This window comes from Oryctolagus cuniculus, chromosome 2 (genome assembly GCF_964237555.1).
Source record: "Oryctolagus cuniculus chromosome 2, mOryCun1.1, whole genome shotgun sequence".
In the NCBI taxonomy this organism is placed as follows: Eukaryota; Metazoa; Chordata; class Mammalia; order Lagomorpha; family Leporidae; genus Oryctolagus; species Oryctolagus cuniculus.
In genome coordinates this window covers 138,855,960-138,880,887 of record NC_091433.1, presented here as the reverse complement: position 1 = coordinate 138,880,887, position 24,928 = coordinate 138,855,960, and the positions used below count along the sequence as shown (strand labels likewise).

Sequence of the window (24,928 nt, the reverse complement as noted above, 5' to 3'; positions counted from 1 at the left end):
CATTCATTCTAGCCTGTGAATCGGCTGCTTCACCCTTGCAGAGGACTGGGACTGTGAACAAGCTAGTGGGCTCCAACATCCCCTTCCCCCATTGACTGTAGCCAGATGTGCTCCACCATGCGCATCTTCTGTGTTACTCTGGACTCTTGCCCCACCCACAAAGGGGCTGCCAGAGCACCCTTTCCTCACCCAGCACATACCCCTGGAATTCAAAAGTATGTCTTAGGCATTCCACCAACCCCTAGAGGCATATTTCCAGGAATAAAGCTTTCAATCAAATAAAAACCCATCCTCTAGAGGAGATCGTAACAAGAGAACCCACAGATGCACAAAAGTCAATGTAGAAACACAAAAAACATGAATAAGGAAGGCAATATAATTCCCCAAAAGGAATACAGAATTACATTAATACTGGACTGTGGGGCCGGCGCTGTGGCTCAATAGGCTAATCCTCCACCTGCAGCACCGGCATACCAGGTTCTAGTCCCGGTCAGGGTGCCAGATTCTGTCCCGGTTGCCCCTCTTCCAGTCCATCTCTCTGCTATGATCCAGGAGTGCAGTGAAGGATGGCCCAAGAGCTTGGGCCCTGCACCCACATGGGAGACCAGGAGGAAGTACCTGGCTCCTGGCTTTGGATCAGCACAGTAAGCCAGCCACAGCGCGCCAGCCACAGCGCGCCGGCCGCAGCGGCCATTGGAGGGTGAACCAACGGTAAAGGAAGACCTTTCTCTCTGTCTCTCTCTCTCTCTCACTGTCCATTCTGCCTGTCCAAAAAAATAAAATAAAATACTGGACTGTGAAGAAGGGGAGACTGACAAAAATGCCTGAAAAGGAACTCAAAGGAATGACTGTAAGGTTAATCAGTTACATGAAATAAGAAAATCTGTACATGACACAGACATGAAATTTTGCAGAGAGACAGTGAAGAAAAATCAGACAAATATTAGAAAAGAAATATTCGGCCGGCGCCGTGGCTCAATAGGCTAATCCTCCACCTTGCGGCGCCGGCACACCGGGTTCTAGTCCCGGTCGGGGCGCCGGATTCTGTCCCGGTTGCCCCTCTTCCAGGCCAGCTCTCTGCTATGGCCAGGGAGTGCAGTGGAGGATGGCCCAGGTGCTTGGGCCCTGCACCCCATGGGAGACCAGGAAAAGCACCTGGATCCTGGCTCCTGCCATCGGATCAGCGCGGTGCGCCAGCTGCAGCGGCGGCCATTGGAGGGTGAACCAACGGCAAAGGAAGACCTTTCTCTCTCTCTCTCTCACTGTCCACTCTGCCTGTCAAAAATAAAAAAAATAAAAATAAAAAATAAAAAAAAAAAAAAAAAGAAAAGAAATATTCAGTAAGTCACATAAAACAATACAGTGGAAAGCCTTTACAACAGACTTGTGAGGCAGAAGGCAGACTGATCCACAAGACAGGTCTTTAGAAATAGTCAGACAAAAGAAAAAAATGAGACAAAAAACAGTATTTGAGATTACAGAGTATCATCAAAGGACCACATATACAAATATCAGGAGTTCCTGAAGATATGGAAAAAAAAAGAGAATGGTTTAGAAAACTTACTCAGTGAAATAATATCAGAAAATGTCTCCAATATGGAGAAAGATGGACATCCAAATACAGGAAGCACACAGAACAAACAGATATGATCAGAAAAGATCCTTAGCACTATACATTACAAACTTGCAAAAGTAAATCATAAAGAGAATATCCTAAAATATTAAAGAGAGAAATCCAAAATCACCTTTAAAGGATTTCCCATAATATTAACAGCAGATTTCTCAATAAGAGCCCTACAGACCAGGAGAGAATGGACAGATATACTCCCAAGTATTAAAAGAAAAAAAACTGCCAACCCAGAATACTTTACCCAGCTAAACTCTCATTTATAAATGAAGATGAAATAAAAACCTTCTAAGATAAACAAAAATTCAAAGAATTTGTCACTACCCAGCCTGGCTTACAAATGATACACACAGAAACAGAGAAAGATATTCAACATCATGAAAGAATGTGAATGCAGGGAACCTAGAAAAAGAACAAAAAAGATTCAAAGCAAACACTAGGAATATTCATGGAAAACTGGCAAGACTAAGTGATTAGTTATCAATAATAACATTGAATGTAAATGGCCTAAATTATCCAACTAAAAGACACAGACTGGCTGAATGGATGAAAAAGCAAGACTCATCTATATGCAACCTACAAGAAACACACTTCACCAATATAGATAGACAAAGGGAAAGGATGGAAAAAGAAATCCCATGCAAATGGAAATCAAAAGCAAGCAGGAGTAGTTATACTCAAACAAAACAGACTTTAAAACAAAAATTTAAAAGAGATAAGGTCATTATGTAATGATTAAGGGATCAGTTCAACAAAAGCATGTGATTATAATAAATATATATACACCAAAAGCCAGGACACCCAGTTTTATAAAACAAAAGCTGAGAGTTACAAGATGGTGCAGTAGGGAGGAAGATTACTGCTCTAGTCTAGAAGACAGTTTAAAAACAGTGGAGAGAGTGCAGCCTCAGGGAAGAGTTAGGGAGAAAGGCAGAGGAACCTCTATGCAAATTAGGGGGACACAGTAGACCTAAATGGAGGGTGTGGTTGGCTGGTGCCACAGCTCAATAGGCTAATCCTCCACCTGCGGCACCGGATTCTGTCCCGGCTGCCCCTCTTCCAGGCCAGCTCTCATCTGTGGCCCAGGAGGGCAGTTAAGGATGGCCCAAGTTCTTGGGCCCTGCACCTGCATGGGAGACCAGGAGAAGCACCTGGCTCCTGGCTTCAGATCAGCGTGGTGCGCTGGCCGTAGCGCGCCAGCTGCAGCAGCCATTGGAGGGTGAACCAACGGCAAAGGAAGACCTTTCTCTCTGTCTCTCTCTCTCACTGTCCACTCTGCCTGTCAAAATAAATAAATAGATAAATAAATGGAGGGTGTGGACATCCACAACTCAGGACTCCAGTAGCCCAGAACCTATGCACCAGTGTTGGAAAGTGAGATGAGACCAGACCACAGCAGCCCAAGCCACTGGGGATAAAGCTGCAGGAAGAGCCTAGAGGGAACCCGTCTTGGAGCCCCATGGGGGATAGCGTACGTGCCAAACTAAAGGGAGGAGAAAAAAAAAAGGGGGACACGTTTCTCTCTCTCCAATCACTTTACAGCAGTATCCTATAACAAGCCAATACAGCAGGCACCATTTTGGACATGTGCAATAGCTGCACCAGCTCCTGTCCGAGCCCAGCAACCAGCCAAGTGGAGACTCCTGATTCTGGCGGGGAGAACTAACAGGGCCGGGTGCTTGTGATTGCGGGAGGCCTGTGTGCCGGGACTGCGAAAAAGACTAAGGCTGCAACAACTGCTTTAAGTAACACTCTGAACTCAGAATCAGCCTTAAAGGCTTCCTGGTCTGGCTAAAAAGCCCATGAGAGCATTTCAGGCATGGAAAGCCAAGACACTGTCACAAAAAAATGCTCTATATGAAGTATCTCTGTGAGTGAGACCCAGCGGAAAGGAGGGGCCATCAAAGAAGGAAGAACTTGGCCAGTGCTGCGGCTCACTTGGCTAATCCTCTGCCTGAGGCGCTGGCACCCCGGGGTTCTAGTCCCAGTTGGGGTGCCGGATTCTGTTCTGGTTGCTCCTCTTCCAGTTCAGCTCTCTGCTGTGGTCCGGGAAGGCAGTGGAGGATGGCCCAAGTGCTTGGGCCCTGCACCCACATGGGAGACCAGGAGGAAGCACCTGGCTCCGGGCTTCGGATCAGTGCAGCATGCCGGCCGTAGCAGCCATTTGGGGGGTGAACCAATGGAAAGGAAGACCTTTCTCTGTCTAACTCTGCCTGTCAAAAAAAAAAAAAAAAAAAAAAAAAAAGGAGGAACTTTCCTCTAAAAGGAGGAGATAATTTCCACTTTGCTTATGGCCTTGTTTAAATACTGATGGAGTTTGTGGACTCAAAAGGCTTCCATAGCCTTGGCAGCTCATGTAAAGAGCCTCAGGTGGTCACTGATGTCATACATAAGAGTGTTAATTATGGGGCTAGCACTGTGGCACAGCAGGTTGATGCCTTGGCCTGCAGTGCCAGCATCCCATATGGGCACCAGTTAGAGACCCGGCTGCTCCACTTCTGATCCAGCTCTCTGCTGTGGCCTGGGAAAGCAGTGGAATATGACCTCTCTCTCTCTCTCTGCCTCTTCTCTCTCTTTGTAACTCTGACTTTCAAACAAATAAATCTTTAAAAAAAAAAAAAGAGCATTAATTGCTAAATTAACAACAGGAGTCACTGTGCAGTAACTCCCCATGCAGGACCTCTGTCTTCAATGAATTGTATTAAGAGAGTTAGCTATAAAACTAGTTCTCAAACAGTTTGTGTGTGTGTGTGTGTATGCAAATTGTTGAAATCTTTACTTAGTATACAGTTGGTCTTCTGAGTACAAAGTTATTTGAAAATGAAGCTTAATGGAGAATGGGACCGGGAAAGGGAGAGGGAGGAGGGAGAGGGGTGGGAGTATGGGTGGGAAGGCAGGTATGGTGGGAAGAATAACTATATTCCTATAATTGTACTTATGAAATTTGCATTCCTTAAAAAATAAAAAAATAAAATAAAATAAATGCTAATAGATATAAAGAGAGACATACAATAACAACTGATGACCCCACTTTCATCAATGATCAGGTTAACCAGACAAAAACATCAACAAAGAAATAACAGAGCTCGGGCTGGTACTGTGGTATAGTAAGCTAAGCCTCCACCTGTGGCACCAACATCCCATATGGATGCTGGTTCGAGTCCCAGCTGCTCTTCTTCCAATCCAACTCTCTGCTTACAGCCTGGGAAAGCAGTGGAAGATGGCCCAAGTGCTTAGGCCCCAGCACCCACATGAGAGATCCAAAAGAAGCTCCTGCCTTCGGATTGTACCAGCTCTGACCACTGTGGCCATTTGGGGGTGAACCAGCAGATGGAAGACTTTTCTGTCTGTTCCTCTCTCTGTCTGGAACTCTGCCTCTCAAATAAATAAGTAAAAATCTTAAAAACAAACAAACAAACAAAAAAAACAGAGTTAATTTACACTACAGACCAAATGGACCTAAATATCTACAGACCATTTCATCCAAAAGCTGCGGATTACATATTCTTTTCATCAGTGCATGCATGGAACATTCTCTAGGACTGACTATATATTAGGACTCAAAATAAGTCTTCACAAATTAAAAACTGAAATATCATGTATCTCTTCTGACCATAAGAGAACGACAATGGACATTAACAAAAAAAGATACTTTAGAAAGTATACAAACACACGGAGACCAAACAACATGCTCCTGAATAAACAATGGGGCCATAGAAGAAATCAAAAGGCAAACTGAAAAATTCCTTGAAATCAATGAAAATGAAAGCACAATAGGTCAAAACTTCAGGGAAACAGCAAAAGCACTGTGTTAAGAGAAAAGTCTACAGTAACATGTGCTTAAATAAAAAAAAACTGGAACGGTACCAATAAATGATCTACCAGTGCATCTCAATGACCCAGAAAAACAAGTCAAACTCCAGATTAGAAGGAAAGAACTATGAAAATTAGAAAAGAAATAAAAAATAGAAATAATAAATACAAAAGTTGAAACAAAGACCTGATTTTTTTAACAAAAATAAAATTAGTAAACCATTAGCCCAACTAACCAAAAATAAATAAATAAAAGAAGTGGGGGAGAGGACCCAAATTAATAAAATCAGAGATTTACAATTAATATCGCAAAAATTCAAAGAATCATCAGGAATTATTACAAATAAGTATATGACAGCAAATTGAAAATCTAGAAGAAATGGATAGATTCCTAGACATATATAACTTACCAAAATTGAGGCATGAAGACTTAGAAAATCTGAGTAAACCACTAACCCAGACTGAGATTAGATCAGTAATAGCCTTCCAATAAAGAAAAGCCCACGAATAAATGGCTTTACTACTGAATTCTACCAAACTTTTAATTAGAACTAACACCAATTCCTTCTAAACTGTTCAAAAACGACTGAAAGATAGAGAACCGTGGCAAACTCATTTTTAAAAAGATTAATTTGAGAGGCATAGTTACAAAGCTGGAGAGACAAGAGAGAGATCTTCCATCCAACAGTTCACTCCCCAGATGGCCACAACAGCTGGAGCTGGACCAATCCAAAGCCAGGAGGTTCTTCTGGGTTTCCCAGGCAGATGCAGGGGCCCAAGCACTTGGGCCATCTTCTACTGCTTTCTCAGGCCATAGCAGAGAGCTGGATCAGAAGTGGAGCAGCCAGGACTTGAACTGGCACCCACATAGGACACTGGTGCCACTACATGTGGATGTTTAACCTACTACGTCACAGCACTGGTGCCCCCCACACTCATTTTTGGAGGCCAGTATTACCTTAACTCTAGAACTAGAAAAAGATATAACAAAAAGAGAGAACTATAGACTAATATCCCTGATGAATTCAGATGCAAAAATCCTCAACAAAATACTAGCCAAGTCAAATCCAGCAATATATAAAAAAGATCATCCATGCAGCCAGTGGGATTTATCACAGGGATGTAGAGACAGTTCAAGATACATAAATCAATAAATATGATATATCACATCAATGAAATGAAGAATAAAAATCATACAGTTAGCTCAATAGAGCAGAGAAAGCATTTGATAAAATACAATATCCTTTCATAATACAAACCTTAAAAAACACTGGGCATAGAACATATCTCAACACAAAGCAATGTATGACAAATACACAGCCAGCATCATATTCAATGGGAAAAGGCTGGAAGCAGACAAGTATGCCCACTCTCACCACTATATTCAATATAGTTCTGGAAGTTTTAGCCAAAGCTCTTAGGCAAGAAAAATAATCAAAAGGATACAAATTGGATAGGAGAAGTCAAATTATCCCTGTTTGCAGATGACATGATCCTTTTTATGAGAACCCAAAGACTCCACTAAGAGACTATTAGAACCATAAGAAAATTTGGCAAATTTCCAGGATATAAAACACAAAAAAATCAGTAACATTCCTATATACCAATAATTCTCTAGCTGAGAAATACTTATAGAATCAGTCCCACTCATAACAGCTACAAAAATAACTAAATGCTTTGGGGAGAAATTTAACCACGGATGTAAAAGATCTCTGTGATGAACATCAATTAAATAAATAGAAGAAACACATAAAAATGGAAAAAATATTTCATGTTCATAGATTAAAAGAATTAATATCATCAACATGTCCAAACTGGGCTGGTGGGGCCAGCGCTGTGGAGTAGCAGGTAAAGCCGTCGCCTGCAGTGCCGGCATCCAATATGGGTGCTGGTTTGTGTCCCAGTTGCTCCACTTCCAATCCAGCTCCCTGCTAATGTGCCTGGGAAAGCAGCAGAGGATGGCCCAAGAGCTTGGGCCCCTGCACCCACGTGGGAGACGTGGAAGAAGCTCCTGGCTCTGGTTCTGGATCAGCTCAGTTCTGACCATTGCACTGCCATACTTATAGCAGTTCAATTCACAATGGTTAAGATATGGAATCAACCTGGATGTCCATCAACTGATGACTGGATAAAGAAAATGTGGTGTGTATATATACATGATAGACTACTACTCAGTCATAAAAATAATAAAATACTGATATCTGCAATAAAATGAATACAACTGAAGATCATTATGCTAAGTGAAATAAGTCAGACCCAAAAACACAAATATCCATTTCTCTTATGATAGTTTATATATAGAAAGGATAAACACTGTTAGGTGTCATCATATCATTTAAGTATATAGTTAGAAATATTACTGTGGAGCTGGCACTGTGGCAGAGCAGGTAAAGCAGCCACCTGCAGTGCCAGCATTCCATATGGGTGCCGGTTCTAGTCCAGCTGCTCCATTCCTGATCCAGCTCTCTGCTATGGCCTGGAAAAGCAGCAGAAGATGGCCCAAGTCCTTGGGCTTCTGCACCCATGTGGAAGACCTGGAAGAAGTTCCTGGCTCCTGGCTTTGGACTAGCCCATCTCTGGCCATTGTGGCCATTTGGGGAGTGAACCAGTGGATGGAAGACCCTCACCCCCCCCCCCTCTCTGCCTCTGTCTCTCTGTAACTCTGCCTTTCACATAAATAAATAAATCTTTAAAATAAATAAATAGATAGAGAAATAAATGTTACTTCACTGAGTCATACCATATAAATGACAGTATACTCTTTCACACTTACAAAAAAGAAACAGAAGAGGAGAACGGTGAGGACTCTTAGGGTATTAGTAATGTTTTTTTCTTAATCTGAGTGTTGGTTATGAGTGTGATTAGAGAACCAAAAACTCATTTATCTGTACAGTTATATGTGCATTTCTTGATATGTATACTATATTTTAATAAAATGTTTAAAAAATAAAATGACTTACCAGTTTAAAGTATCTCTATGATACAGTATTATTAGTAACTTAAATTATGTGTTTCACCTGCAAGTACAGCAGGTTCTGGACTAATATGAGTCATGAGAAGTGCCTACAGTGCAAGATTTAACAAGGCACTTACTCTGAGAGCTGAATAACTGTGGTATCAGCACTTAAACAACACAAAATGGGTAGGCCTTAAATTCTGTGCTGTAAGCATGGCACTCTCTGTATGGCATTCTTATTAAGAAAACCTCTTCAATAAGCAAGTATTCCATTCAGAAACACTAACAAAAATTACTAGCATAGTAGGTCCTCAGCTGTAACTACTGAATTCATGAAGAGAACCTAGTGCAAACTTTCTTAGTTATATGAAGAGAAGCTATAGTAGCTTCTTCTAAGGGCCTCATACCACCTAAGGAGCTTAAGGGTAGGTTACTAAACGTCTTCCAAAGATGATAAAGTTGTCAACTCAATTTCATGACATGTCACAAGTTGAAAAGACTTTGATGGCAGGTTAAATAAGTTGAATTTACGAAGGAAATAGTTATTTATAACAGGATATCTAAGTATACGGAGATGCTCAGAAATGAGACATCCGTGTGAAACAATGGTTTAGAAAAGTCTGAAAGGTATCAGAAAAGATTTCAACAATTAGAAGAAAAGTGAAAAAGAATGTTGATCTAGATATTGAGAATTAGATCTAAATTCTAATTCTAACTCCATTTGAGTTAGTTTATTTCAACTACTTAAGTTTCTAGCTTTAATTCTAATAAGTGTAGAAAAGAACCAATAACCTACAGCATTCCTATTTCACAAAATGGTTGGAAAGATCAAATGAGTGAGTGTTAGATCTATTGGTTAAGTTGCTATTTTTAAAATTTTTATCTCATAGCAGAGGGCCTGGGTTTGAGGTCTGAGTTCTAACTCTGCTGCAAATTTCAGACCCCTGCTATCTATGTAGGAGACCTCAATTGAGTTTCCAACTCCTAACGTTAGCCTGGTCCAGCCTCATCCTCTGTGGGCAATTAAGGAGTGAACCAGTAGATGGGAGTTTCCTCTTCCCTCCTCTATATTCTCTTTACTTCCCAAATAAAATTATTTTAAAAGGAATAAAGATCAAACAATACCATATATACAGAAGTACATAAAACTAATGCTAAAGAACATGAAGTTTTTTAAAAGTTTATTAAATAAATAAACTTATTCAATGGAAGGCAGAGTGACAGGAAGAGGGAAAGATAAAGGGAGAGAGGGAGGAGAGGGGGGTGGGGAGGCAAGAAAAAGATCTGCTGGTTCACTCCCCCAAATGCCCACAGCAGCCAGGGCTGGGCCAGGCCAAAGTTAGGAGCCAAGGACTCCATCTAGGTTTCCCACATGGGTGGCAGGGATCTGAGTACTTGAGCCATCATCAGCTGCCTCCCAGGGTGCATGTCAGTAGGAAACTGGATGGGATATAGAGACAGTTCCAAGAACTCTGATATTGGATGCAGCCTAAACCACTGCACTACACTGCCTGCCCTGAAGATTTTTTTTTTTTTTTTTTTTTTTTTTGGACAGGCAAAGTTAGTGAGAGAGAGAGAGAGAAAGAGAGAAAGGTCTTCCTTTTCCGTTGGTTCACTCCTCAAACGGCTGCTACGGCCGGCACGCTGCACCGATCTGAAGCCCGGAGCCAGGTGCTTCCTCCTGGTCTCCCATGCGGGTGCAGGGCCCAAGCACTTGGGCCAACCTCCACTGCCTTCCTGGGCCACAGCAGAGAGCTGGATTGGAAGAGGAGCAACCAGGACAGAATCCAGCACCCCAACTGGGACTAGAACCCAGTGTGCCGGCGCCGCAGGCGGAGGATTAGCCAAGTGAGCCACAGCGCCGGCCCCTGAAGATATTTTTTAAAAAGTACATCAAGATTTTATTTATTGACTTAATAAAAGGCATGTAGTACTAGACAAGCAATGCTGAAATTTGTTTTAGTTAACTCGAATTTGAGATTTAACAAGAAAGAGTAAAAGACCCATGACTCAAATGATGATGATGATGAATACAACTATCAACTTCTTAGGTGCTGAAACTGTGCTAAAGGCTTTACATGTACCACCTGTTTAATTTTCACAATTATTCCTACTATAACTAATTGTCCATATTTCCACTTAAATTACTATGCTGTACTACACATTAAGAAAGTTGTAAATTAAAAGGTGGAAAAAATGCATGGGATAGTAACAACATCATGGAGCCACTAACTACCATTGGACTATATAGATTTCATATTATAAGAAGGATCAGGCCCCTTTTGTTAAGCCAGTATAGTTCTGAAGAAATAAAGCACACAATGTAGAAAATAAATTCTTAAAATTTCCTTTATATATTTTGTAAGTTTTAAAATTATTAATCCAAAATTCCCAATTCACTCCAAGGAAGAACTAAATATAAGTTTTAAACTCCTGATTCAAGTAATAAAGAAAAATGTATCACTCACCCAACAACAGCATACTGTTGTCCCTCAACAATCAGAACTTCAGCTGGTTTTCTTTCTTCTGTAGCTGAAGAGTAAAGTAAATAAACAAGAGAGACAAGGATACAAAAATCAAATAGAATGCTGGAGAAAAGGCTGAAAAATATAGTTACTATATAGGACCTGCAACTATCTCATTTCTGAAAACAAATATCTATTTCTTGGGAAGTAATTTGGCACAAAGTAAATAAAGTATATAGAATACAAAGTCAGACAGATTTGGATATGAATCCCAGTATTACCAATTACTGGATGCATGGCCATGGATCAATTACCTAATCTCTTTGAGTCTCAACATTTGTATCCAAAATTAAATGCAGTTAACAGTATCTGTCAGGGCCGGCGCTATGGCACAGCAGGTTAAATCCCTGGCCTGAAGCACCAGCATCCCATATGGGCGCCGGTTCTTGTCCCAGCTGCTCCTCTTCCATTCCAGCTCTCTGCTGTGGCCTGGAAAAGCAATGGAAGATGGCCCAAGTGCTTGGACCCCTGCACCCGCGTGTGAGACCCGAATGAAGCTCCTGGCTCCTAATCAACGCAGCTGTGACCGTTGCGGCCATCTGGGGAGTGAACCAGGAGATGGAAGACCTCTCTCTATAGCTCCGTCTTTCAAATAAATAAAAATAAATCTTTAAAAAAAAAAAAAAAAAAAAAACAGTAACTGTCTTTCAGAGTTGCTGTCAATGGTAGAGAAAATGATAAACTGCCTTTCCTCTATGCTTGGCACAAGCTATTATTAGTTGAAACAGAGAAACTAGCACTTAAACATCTTGTCTTTGTTACTATCATTCTCAGAATGAGTTAATTTCTATATTCAATGGGGAGATGATATATTTAATTTTCAAGATTTAAACCAAGAAGTTACCTTATTTTCAGCATATATTTCCTATCATTATAAAACAAAACCCAGCATTTTGGGGTGAAACAACAGTAAACTGCATGATTGTTCTAGATCAGCTGCATCAATTAGATTATTGTAAATGTACTTCCCTAAACTTCAAATTGTTTTGAACTCTAAGACACAAAATGTCTATTTCCTCTGTTCTTTGACACTTTTGTACAGTGTGAAAAAATTTCTAATCACATTTCACTATGTGTATCACACTATAAATATTTTCAGGGCAAAGATTGCTTCTTAACCAAGTCTCAATATTGCAGAGAAGCAGTATGTTACTTTATCAGGTAAGACAAAGGTCCTTAAAAATTCAGTCTGCTAGAGACAGACTTGTTGCACACAGCAATTAAGATGCAACTTGGGATGCCCACATCAGAATGTCTGGATTCAAGTCCTAGCTCCAATCTAGGTTCCAGATGCCCACTAACGTGTATCCTGTGACGGCCCAAGGATCTGGGTCCTTGCCACACACATGGGAGACCCAGATTGAGTTCCCAGCTTCTGGTTTCAGCTGGCTCAGCCTCAGATGCTTCAAGCATCTGGGGAGAGAACCAGCAGACAGAGGATCTCTGTCTCTGTCTTTCAAGTTAAATAAAAATGAATTAAAAAAATTAGATTTATTTATTTATTTACTTGAAAGGTAGACTTACAGAGAGAAAGAAAGAGACAGGGAGAGAGGGATCTTCCATCCAATGACTTACTCCCCAAATGACCACAATGATAGGTGCTAGGCTAGGCCAAAGCCAGATGTTTTTCCAGGTTCCCCAAAGTGGGTGCAAGGGCCCAACCACTTGGCCCATCTTCCATTTCTTTCCCAGGCCATTACCAGGGAGCTGGAGTAAGTGGAGTAGCCAGGACTCAACCGGCACCCATATGGGATACCAGCATCACAGATGGAAGCCTAACTACTATGACACTGCACTAGCCCTGGGTTACTATCTTTTTTAAAAATTATTTATCTATTTGAGAGGGAGAAATGGAAGAAGGAAAGAGAGAGAGTAAGACCAAGAGTAACACAGAGAGCTCTCATCTGGCTGGTTCACTGCCCAAATGTCCACAACTGCTGAAACTGGGCCAGGCCTGAAATTGAGATCCAGGAACTCAATCCAGGTCTCCCATGTAAGTGGCAGGGGCTCAATCATTTGAATGATCACCTGGTACCTCCTAGGGTGAACATTAGCAGGAAGCTAAAATTGGGAGTGGAGCTGTGACTTGAACTCAGGCAGTACAATAAGGGTTGCAAGCGTCCCAGGTGGCATCTTAACCACTATACCAAACACCCGCCCACCCTAGTCTTTTTTTTTTTTTCTTACAGGCAGAGTTAGATAGTGAGAGAGAGAGAGAGAGAGAGAGAGAGAGAGAGAGGTCTTCCTTCCGTAGGTTTACCCCCCAAATGGCCACTACAGCCGGTGCGTTGCGGCTGGTGAGCCACGCCAAACCGAAGCCAGGAGCCAGGTGCTTCTTCCTGGTCTCCCATGCAGGTGTAGGGCTCAAGCACTTGGGCCATCCTCCACTGCCTTCCCGGGCCACAGCAGAAAGCTGGACTGGAAGAGGAGCAACCCGGACAGAATCCAGCGTCCCAACTTGGACTACAACCCGGGGTGCCGGCCAGGTGGAGGATCAGCCTAGTGAGCCATGGCGCCGGCCTGTTTGTCTTTTTATTCAGCCTTTCTCATGAAGTGTTCTTGTATTTTGTGCAAATGTGAACTATATAACTTAAAAATGTTTCTATGTAGAAATATTAAACTTTAACAAAATGCATAAAATTTAAAATAATGGAATTGCTGCCTCCATTAAAAATATTCAAGAACTTCATAATGTCAACTTTAATATTATAGAATGCATTTTAAATCAGTATCAAGGGGGCCGGCGCTGTGGCGCAGAGGGTAAAGCCACCACCTGCATTGCCTGCATCCCATATGAACACCAGTTCAAGTCCCGGATGCTCCCCTTCCGATCCAGCTCTCTGCTAAGGGCTGGGAAAACAGTGGAGGATGGCCCAGGTCCTTGGGCCCCTGCACCTGTGTGGGAGACTCAGAAGAAGCTCCTGGCTCCCAGCTTTGAATTGGCATAGCTCCAGCTGTTGCGGCCATATGGGGAGTGAACCAGCAGATGGAAGACACCTCTCTCTCTCTCTCTCTCTCTGCCTCTCTGTGACACTGTCTTTCAAATAAATAAATAAATCTTTACCAAAAAAAATCAGTATCAAATGATGACTAACAGGTACACAAGATATCTCACAGCCATTGTATCCCTGTCACAGAAAACCCAACTGATATTTGATACTAACAATTCTCTCATTGAAATTCTAATTTCTTATTTCTATGATCTGGATTTCCTCCTTCCTCTCTGGTCCTTCTTTCTGTGTCATCTTCGTAGTTCTCTTTCTCCACAGTTCTTTACATTTTGTGTTTTTTTTCCTATCATATAACCACACTAGTTCACTATTGTGGTGCAGTGGGGAAAGCTACTGCCTGCAGCGCCAGCATCCCATATGGGCTCTGGTTCGAGTTCCTGGCTACTCCACTTCTAATTCAGCTCCCTGCTAATGTGCCTGGGAAAGCAGCCAAAGACGGTCCAAGTCTTTGGATGCCTGCATCCATGTGGGAGACCTGGAAGAAGCTCCTGGCTTCAAATTGGCCCAGCTTCAGCCACTGCGGCCATTTGGGGAGTGAACCAGTGGATGGAAGATCTCTCTCTCTCTGCCTCTTCTCTGTATTTCTCACTTTCAAATAAATAAATCTTCAAAAAAAGAATCAACTATTTGCTCTGTTTCAATATATAACACAAAGTAGAAATCAGTGTTTTCTGAATGAATAAATATATGTCACTAAAGAGTAAGGTACAAGGACAAGCATTGTGGTACTTGGGACAAGCACATTTCCTATCACAGTGCCAGTTAAAGTCCTGCACCTCCACTTCTAATCTAGCTTCCTACTAATGCTAATCCTTGGAGGCAGCAGATAATGATTCAAATGCTTGAGCCTTTACCACCCATAGGAGAGACTCAGATGGAGTTCTGGAATCCCAACTTTGGCCTGACCCACCCTGGCCATTCATTCATTTGGGGAATGAATTACTGGGTAAAAGATCTCTGTCTTTCTTTCAAGAAGATGAAATTAAACATCTTTTAAAAACTTAAGGCCAGCGCTGCGGCTCACTAGGCTAATCCTCCGCCTTGCAGCGCCGGCACACCGGGTTCTAGTCCCGGTCGGGGCGCCGGATTCTGTCCTGGTTGCCCCTCTTCCAGGCCAGCTCTCTGCTGTGGCCCGGGAAGGCAGTGGAGGATGGCCCAAGTGCTTGGGCCCTGCACCCCATGAGAGACCAGGAGAAGCACCTGGCTCCTGCCTTCGGATCAGCGCGGTGCGCCGGCCACAGCGTGCCGGCCACAGCGGCCATTGGAGGGTGAACCAACGGCAAAAGGAAGACCTTTCTCTCTGTCTCTCTCTCTCACTGTCCACTCTGCCTGTCCAAAAAAAAAAAAAAATATCTGATACAGTAGTTTAGAATATGAAATTACATAACTCTGGTTTTCACCAGCTCACCATTGGTAGTTTCCTAACCCCTCTAAGCCTCATGCTTCAACACTATTAAACCTAATAATAGGTTTTAGTGAGGACAAATTGGAGTAATGCATGAAAGTGTACAGTCCAGTGTCTGACATATGGTTAATACTCAAATATTTATAATATATTTTTACTTACTAAATATATATTTACTTACTAAATTTATTTATTTGAAAGGCAAAGAGAAACACAGAGAGACAGACAGGCAGGCAGAGAGACAAATAGAGCCAGAGAGATCTCCCACCCACTGGTTTACTCCACAAATGCCCAGAACAGCAGGAGCTGACCCAGGCTGATGCCAGGAGCATAGAGTTCAATCGGGTCTCCCACGTGGGTCACAAGGACCCAAGAACTTGAGCCATCACCTGCTGTATCTTAGAGTGGAAGGAAGCTGAAATGGAGACTCAAACCCAGGCACTGTGATATAGGATGTGGGCATTCCAAGCAGCAGCTTAACAGCAATGCCAAATGTCTGCTTTTCAATAAATATTTTAAATTATTATAAATTATTATAGATAACTTTCCTGTTAACTATTCACTAACTAAACCGGAAATATTACTTCTAGGCTTTTCAATAGGCTTTGTCAATTAAAGAAATATTAAGCATACATACAAAAATAAACAAACTAGTGAGCTATGTGTCTGATGCAGTAGCTAAGAAACTGCCTGGACATCTGCATCCCAAATTTGAGTGCCTGGGTTCAAACCCCAGGTCTGCTTCCATTCCAGTTTTCTGCTAATGTGCACCCTGGAAGGAAGCAGGTGATGGCTCAATTATTTGGGTCCTTGCCACCCACATAGGTGACCCAGACTGAACTCCCTGCTGTTAGCTTATGTTGGCCCAGACCTGGCTGTTGTGGGGATTTGGGGAATGAACCATATAATGGAAGATCGCTTTGTCTTGTCCGTCTCTGACTTTCTCTGTCACTCTGCTTTTCAAATAAATAAAAAATAATTTTAAAAATAGTTGGAAGAATGTGTGTAAAGAGTACACATACCTCCTGATTTTTTTTCAGGTAAAGCAATTTTTCCATCTGATATACAATCAACAAGATCCTGAAATTCTGCAGGAACATCAGCTTGCTTCCACCGCTCATTGTCTAAGAGGAGGCTATTCAAAAATAAAAAGAAAGGTAAAATTTAACAATTTCGACACCATCTTCTTTGGTCAAAAGGAAGAGGATGTGAGTGAATACATAACACTGAAGAAGTACTGAACACCATAATAAGTAAGAATCATTCATACACAGGACCAATATTTTCAGAAAATATTTCCACTTATATCTTAGACTAACCAAAAATAATGTTCAAACATAAGTGGGAAAGAAGTTACTGAGGGTAGTCCTCCTATGTACTTTAATAGCAGTAAATATTCTAACCACATTGTAAAAAGCTAAGAAATCTGATTTTTAATCCCATAATTTTCTTTTTCTTAAAAAAAATTTTGTCATGGACTTGGGCTGGCCTATCAATCAAATTTTCCCTTTCAGACATCATTGTATTTCATAAAGAAAAAAAATGAAGAACAAAATGGACATGGTAATAATACCTTAGCTTGGTTTTCCTCTCTTCATGAAACCTATTCACAAATTTATTAGCTTGGCTCTGAAGTGCTCCAAGTAATGACATGCTTTTTTTTCCACAAATCTGTTCAGTGTCTAAAATAAATGCTTCCATTAATCTAGAAAGTGTTATGAATTCCGTGGAATTTAGTTTCTCAAGAAAACCATCCTAAGTTGTAAAGAAAACACAAAAATCATGACATAACACAACATCAAATAAAGATGAGAAATAAAGCTTAGTTTAAAAATGATAGCATTAATTTTATTGATTTTATAATATATACAACAAAAACATCATTTTAAATGAAATTTCTCAGTACTTCAAACACAGAAATTGAAAAGGAAAAGCTTAAGGTATATAAATTTGATTCTGATCCTTTTATAAATAACATAGTAGCACAAATGAATTCAGGTCAAACTAAAATTTTCACAACACTGGAATTTAGTTTTATTAATAATTTGGTCATTATATATGGTGTGTGTGTGTATTAAAAAGAGCATATTAACTCCAAATTAATAATTAAAGTATTATATTCAAAACTGCTCTTATTTCTTTTATTGAGATTATTTTTATATCTCAACATCTCCCTTATAGAGCATACAAGTAATAACAATAACTTTATTAAGTAATAAAACATAATATGCATTGTTGGGAACAAAGAGGAACAGCAGACACTCTTCTAAATCAAAATAATCACTTGATGCATGAAATACAAAATATCTAAAGGCTTACGGAAAAAACTACCTTTGCTCTTGATGTGAGAAACTTGACAGCTCGATCATGACATATATCTGAAGCATTATACAATAATTCCTGGATATTATTTGCCAACTTTCCTAGCTCTAAATCAGTTAATTTCATATCTTCACTGACCCTGGAAGTGATAAAATGAGATTTAGTCTGGGAAAGTTGGAAACAGTATTCTCCATAGATGACATACATAGAAAATAAACAAAAAATATAAAATTCACATTTGAGGAAAAATTCTGTGATTTACCAAATACTTTATAGCTTTTAATGGTGAAGCATCACCTAAACATGTTTACTAATATGAATAGATTTTACTCTAATCTTACATAAGAATAATTTTCTCTCTCTGCTGTAGCATTTTTTTAATACTTAGTTCAGACTCTGGAAAATCTGCAGAAATTATAAAAAAAAGTTTTTCATTTAAAGTACTAGTTTAAGTACAAGGTGTTACCCACGGCAAGGGAGGGGTAATGCATAGATAACACAGTGAAAGGTGAAGGAGGGGATGGTATTTCATGACAAATAGGTTCTTTTATAACGATAAAAGATGGTTAATACTCAGCTCAACTGAACTAACATTTACAAAGCATTTAAGTGCTGTACTGGAGGGAATATAATAGGTTGCTGCTCTCATGGACGTTATCATCAAGCTCTTTTAATTTTGAGCAAAAACATAAGAGTTCACCTCTTTTTCTCCCAAAGCATAGAAAGACCACTAATTCCATGCCAACAGTTCAATGTAATGCTACCATAAGCCACATTAAGCAACTCAACATTATTTCCACCCCCTCAAGTTGAATTACAAAAATTCTCAAAGACATTATAAAGAGGTTCTGATGTGTATTACTTTGCAGTGAATCACTAACTCTATCAATAAATTTATTTACTGATGTTTTAAAATAATGAAGGAATTAATAATCCTAAAGTACTGTAAGAAACATTCTCTCATTCAATTCCACACTTTGGAAGAGGTAAATATCTACTTACAGATAAGGATACTATATCTGAGTTTAAGTAACCTATTAAAGCTCACAAGACTAAGAGCAAAGACTAGAACCCTGAATTAGTCTATCGCTTTATCATCTAAGTTTCTAGTGCTTCAACATTTATTTTCATGTAAACAATTCAGTGGTACTTCAATACTAACTCCCACAAAAATATCTGTTTAAATTTCAAAGTTTGAATTTACCACTGAAGTAAAGTTTCACTTTTAGAAAGATTTGTAAAATTTTTCCCCATGTTGGGGTGGCATTGTGCTCTGTGGTGTTAAATCACTGCCTGCGATGTCCCAGTTCAAGTCCTGGCTGCTCTGTTTCCAATCTAGCTCCCTGCTAATGCACCTGGGAAAGCAGTGGAAAACGGTCCAAATACTTGGGCCCCTGCCACCCACATGGGAGACCTGGATAAAGCTCCTGGCTTCAGCCTGACCCTGCCCTGGCCATTGCAGCCATTTGTGGAGTGAACCAGCAGATGTCATTTTGCTTTCAAGTAAATAAAATAAATCTGTAAAACAAACAAAACAAAAAAACACCATCCCCATGTAACACAATGATTAAGGAATTTGGAACTCTTAGCAATGTGCTAATAATTCACAAAACTATAACTAGAAAGTAGCAAATAAAAACAAGTCTTTAAAAAGGTGACTTAATCCAAAAAGTTGAAGATATTTTTAAATCATTTATCAGTTATAATTTTACTTTTATTATTAAGTTTTACTGACTCTCTAATTTTCCTGTCAATGAAAACAAAACAAAAAAATAAATACAATCCAGCAATTCCACTTCTGGGTGTGTATCTAAAACAGCTGATAGATCTTGAAGCTTTATTTGCAATTCCAAGTTCATAGCAGCACTATTAAAATAATCAACAGGCAGAAGCCAGAAGCCACCCAAATATCTACTGATAGAAGAATGTGTAATCAAAATATTTTACATATATATATAATTCAACCTTAAAAAGGAAGAAAATTGCAACACACTATAACATGCATCAACCATGAGGAATTATGCTAAGTGAAATGCTGTAAAAAGACAAGTATTGTATGATTCTATTTATATGAAGTAACCATATAAGTGGTCAAATTCATCAACCAAAAAGCAGAACAGTGGATACCAGTGGCTGAGGGGAGATGGAAATGGTGAACTGTTGTTCAATGGGTATACTGTTTCAGTTTGACAAGATGAAAAAGTTTTGGAGATTGCATATACAATGTGAATATATTTAATTGGAATAAACTGTACACTTAGAAACCTTTAAGATAGCAGGCTTTATATGTTTACATTTTTACCAGAATTAAAGGTTGAAAATTTAATTAAAATTTTAAAAATTTGTTTAAAATATTTTTATGAAAATTTATTTATTTATTTATTTATTTAAAGGCAGAGTTAGAAAGACAGGGAGGGACACACAGAAAGATCTTCCACTTGTTGGTCTACTCCCCAGATGGCCACAATGGCCAAGACTGGGCCAGGCCAAAGCCTGAAGTCAGGAGCTTCTTCCAGGTCACCTACATGGATGGCAGAGACCTAGGCATTTGGGCCACCTTCTGCTGCTTTACAAGGCACATTAGCAGAAAGCTGCATTGGAAGTAGAGTACCTGGGACAAGAATGGGCACCCACATGGCATACTGGCGTAGCAAGCAGCAGCTTAGTCCACTATGCCACAACACTGACCCCTAAAAAATTTTTGGATTATGATGGTCCTAAACGTTCTTTAAAATGCTTTAATTTAAAACTCCACAACTTTTTCTAATCTTTTCCATCCGTTTTCTGTATCATTTACTGCCTGGAAAAGTATTCGCTGTTTGGTATCCATATTACTATACCATAAATTTAAAAATTGTAGATTATTTTGACAAAGTATGAATATAGAAAAACTATCACTTATAAAGTTAGATATCATATAATTTTCCATGTTCTGTTATCCATGATAAAATTGTATACTACAAAAACTTGCTACAAGAAAAGTCAGAGGTCTTGTTATAACAAGTTAGGTTCACAAATATAAATGCACTCAACTCATCACCCCTTTGAGCTAGGTAACCAGTTGTCCCAGTCATCTGTGGTATGTAAAAATCTTTTTGGTCCAAGAACATAGTTTGGATTTAGTGATTGTTAAGAATAACAAGTACTCGATACTTTTATACATCTTTACATCACTTTGAGCTAGGTAACCAGTTGTCCCAGTCATCTGTGGTATGTAAAAATCTTTTTGGTCCAAGAACATAGTTTGGATTTAGTGATTGTTAAGAATAACAAGTACTCGATACTTTTATACATCTTTACATCAGTCAGCTTATGGTCCAGAAGTTTATAAAGGTGACAGCTACAACATTAAGTCAACTATACCTTCCCTTCCTATCAAGCTAAGCCTCTGAACTAAATGTTAAAAAGGTTTGTTTTTTTCTGTGTTCAAGATAGTGTTTTTTGTTTGTTTGTTTTTTAAAGATTGAATTCCAGGATCCTGACCTTGGCCAGGACCAGCCCTGACTATTGTGGGCATTGTGGAAGCAAAGCAGTGAATGGGAAAATCTTTCTCTCTGTCTCTATCTCTGCCTTTCAAATAAACAAAAGTAATTAAATAAAAAGCAAAAACCAGCTTAAATAAATTTCTGGGGGGTAGAGGGGAGCCAGCATTGTGGCACAGCAGGTAAAGCTACTACCTGTGTCACTGGTTCCTAGTCTCGGCTGCTCCACTTCCAATTCAGCTCCCTGCTAATATGCCTGGAAAAGCAACTGAAGATGGTCCAGGTGCCTATGCCACAGCATTCACACGGGAGACCTCGAAGGAGCTCCTGGCTTCGGCCTGGCTCAACCCCCAGATGTTGCGGCCATTTGAAAGGCAGAGTTACAGAGCAAGGAGAAACAGATAGATCTTTCATCTGCTGGTTCACTCCCCAAATGAACAGACCTGCCAGGGCTGTGCCATGCTGAAGTCAGCTACTTCATCCAGGTCTCCCTTGTGAGTGTTAGGGGCCCCAGTACTTGTGTACTGCTAATCTTCGAAATGCTACGTAAGAGAAACACAATTCTATATGGTTTTAGCTATATAGTTTGTACATCTCTTTTTGTAGCCATTTTGGACAGTACCCTAACCAATGTAAAAACACTAGCTTGGGGGCTGGCGCTGCAGCATAGTGGATAAAGTCACCACCTGCGATGCTGGCATCCCATATGGGCACCAGTTCGAGACCCAGCTACTCCACTTCCAATCCAGCTCTCTCCTATGGCCTGGAAAAGCAGTAGAAGATGGCCCAAATCCTTGGGCCCCTGCACCAATGTGGCAGACCTGGAAGAAGTCCTGGCTCCTGGCTTCGGATAGGCGCATCTCCAGCCATTGCAACCAACTGGAGAATGAACCGTCAGATGAAAGATCTCTCTCTCTCTCTCTCTCTCTGCGTAACTGTGACTTTCAAGTAAAATAAATAAATCTTTAAAAAAACAAACAAACAAAAAACACTATCTTGAACACAGAAAAAAACAACCTTTTTAACATTTAGTTCAGAGGCTTAGCTTGATAGGAAGGGAAGGTATAGTTGACTTAATGTTGTAGCTGTCACCTTTATAAACTTCTGGACCATAAGCTGACTGATGTAAAGATGTATAAAAGTATCGAGTACTTGTTATTCTTAACAATCACTAAATCCAAACTATGTTCTTGGACCAAAAAGATTTTTACATACCACAGATGACTGGGACAACTGGTTACCTGTTAATGAGGTCTGTGAATTAGATGGTAATGATTTAACAGTGTTTTCTTATATTTAATGGTATACCAAGTATATAGGTATATAAGAGAGTGCTCTTGTGTTTAGAAAATACTGAAGTATCTGGGAATAATAGAGAATCATGTCTATAACCTAATGTAAAATGATTTAGAAAAAACCATTAACTCGACAGAGAGAGGGAGAGAGGGAGGGAAATGGGGTAAACATAACAACTAGGCAATCTAGATGAAGAACATATGAGTTTACTGTACTATTCTGGAAACTTGTCTGTAAATTTGAAATAATTTCAAAATAACAAAGTATTTTAAGACAATGTGATCCACTTGGAAACTTGTGTTCTTGAAAAACCAAATGTAAATAAAACAGACCTTTACTACACGTGAAACATAATAATGACATCAGAGGAAAATATCCAAAGTAATAACTGACCTGACTGCAGGACAAGTTTTGCTACTATTGATGTTAAGTAAATCATCTAAGCTCCCTGGGCATCAGCTACAACATCACTGAAATGAAGGCATTTAAATGAATGGTCTTTAAAGCTCCTCCCAGCTGTAAAATTTCACAATTCTCAATTAACTTCAATGTTCACTTTCTATCCTCCCACATAGTTTTTTAAAAATGATGTATGTTTCATAGAATAAATATTTTTAAATTCTAAGACTAAAGTTTACCTGTTGTTTTCAATAAATTGAATATTCAATCTTATTGAAACCATCCATAAGATGACGTTAAATCTCATCACCTTGGCAACAGCCACTATACTCACATAATATCCACACCTCCTGGAGTAGCAGATGATGATGTCTGCTCTTTGCTGGATGAAGAATCAGTAGTACATTCTGGTTCAGATACTGAATCACTGCTGCATGGCTCACTACTTGGAGATGCATTTCTTTGAGAGGTAGTGTCAACTGCTATAGATGTTAATTCACCCTCACTGAATGCATCACTTATAAACATGCCTTCATGGATTAAATAAGCCACTTCTGTGTCCAGTGAATTATCTTTTGCAACATTCTTCTGTTGTGAAATCTCTTCCAATTCTCTAGTCCTTTGGTTTTTGTCAAGAACTGAGAGAACAACACTGTGAATGATATTTAATGTTGCCTACAAGAAAACAGGGTACATTTTTAAAGGATCTCAAACATCTAGTACCTAAAGTTCCCAAAAGTGAACTCTATACATATAAATTTGAACATACATGATCATAAATGAGACAAGGTTATATAAATCAGAATTTCTACCAATTTTGTATTACAGAGTGAAAGTGCTTTGTGAAAAAGAAATGCTCAAGAGAAATGGATTCAGTAAAGTTTAGAAATAGAGTACCCATGCTTTAATTGATTTTTTTTTTTTTTACAGGCAGAGTGGACAGTGAGAGAGAGAGAGAGAGAGAGAAAGGTCTTCCTTTGCCGTTGGTTCACCCTCCAATGGCCGGCGCACCGCGCTGATCCGAAGGCAGGACCCAGGTGCTTCTCCTGGTCTCCCATGGGGTGCAGGGCCCAAGCACCTGGGCCATCCTCCACTGCACTCCCTGGCCACAGCAGAGAGCTGGCCTGAAAGAGGGGCAACCGGGACAGAATCCGGCGCCCCGACCGGGACTAGAACCTGGTGTGCCGGCGCCGCAAGGCGGAGGATTAGCCTAGTGAGCCGTGGCACTGGCCCGCTTTAATTGATTTTAAAAATGGAACTCTCTCTATAATATATTACATATTTCTCAAACCTCATTAAAAGTTTGAACATAACTTGTCTGTGAAAGAATAACATTAATATGGTTGCTTAAAGGAAAATAATTCATATTTCTTACCATGTATAGCTCCTGCCTATTTCATACCTTCTCTATCTTTTCTCCTACTCCCCAGACACTGTGATTCTATTAAACTAATATTCCAAGACTGTTCCTACCTTAGTGCTCTGGCTGTTTCCTCTGTTCAGAATGCTCTTCACCTTGATCTTTGTACATTTTCCTTCTCATCACTCAGATTCTGAACAAATGCTCATTCCCTCAAAGTCTTTCCCTTACTCTCCTTCCAGTAACTATTTCACACTACTCAGTTTTTAAAGAAATAATACTTAGCATTATCTACAATTCTCTTTATTGGTTCATTGCAGGTCTCCTTCTACTAGAATGTTAGCTCCATGAAATACTGCAATCTTAGTGCCTGGAGCAGTGCTTGGCAAATAGGAAGTGCTTAATAAAATACTAAAAGCTAAACAAATAAGGAGTGAATTTATGTAAATTAATGTCTTCACAGAATACTCAGAAATAAAGGACTATTCATCTACTTTATTTTTGTATTCATCTACTTTAACATTAATGGCTGCTTTCTCATAATTTATTGCTCCCCATCTCAAAATCCTTCATTTCTTTTTTGTAACCGACATGATTTGAGGGATGTATGACTCCAACTTCAAGTCTTCAAAGTCAGAATAGAGTCTAAACTGGTCCAGCCAGCCCATAGAACCACCACATTCTGAACTTGAGACTAAAGATCATATACAGAAGGTAGAAAGAAAGAACTAC

The 24,928-nt window shown here is 39.9% G+C and overlaps 1 protein-coding gene across 8 annotated transcripts in view; it reads right to left on the bottom strand.

Annotated features, from left to right (window-relative positions):
* Window positions 1-24,928, bottom strand: part of VPS54 (VPS54 subunit of GARP complex) — a 127,270-nt gene that overhangs the window by 29,447 nt on the left and 72,895 nt on the right. For all 8 annotated transcript variants that reach the window (XR_011386619.1, XR_007916240.2, XM_008254347.4 and 5 more), the window contains exons 12-16: window positions 23,171-23,511; window positions 17,669-17,798; window positions 16,911-17,092; window positions 16,360-16,472; window positions 10,865-10,928 (exon numbers count right to left, since the gene is read on the bottom strand). Coding sequence is in view for 6 of the 8 variants with exons in the window: in XM_008254347.4 (XP_008252569.1) it covers window positions 10,865-10,928; window positions 16,360-16,472; window positions 16,911-17,092; window positions 17,669-17,798; window positions 23,171-23,511 (830 nt within the window). In the remaining 2 variants the exon portion in view is untranslated. The remainder of the gene's footprint in view (window positions 1-10,864; window positions 10,929-16,359; window positions 16,473-16,910; window positions 17,093-17,668; window positions 17,799-23,170; window positions 23,512-24,928) is intronic.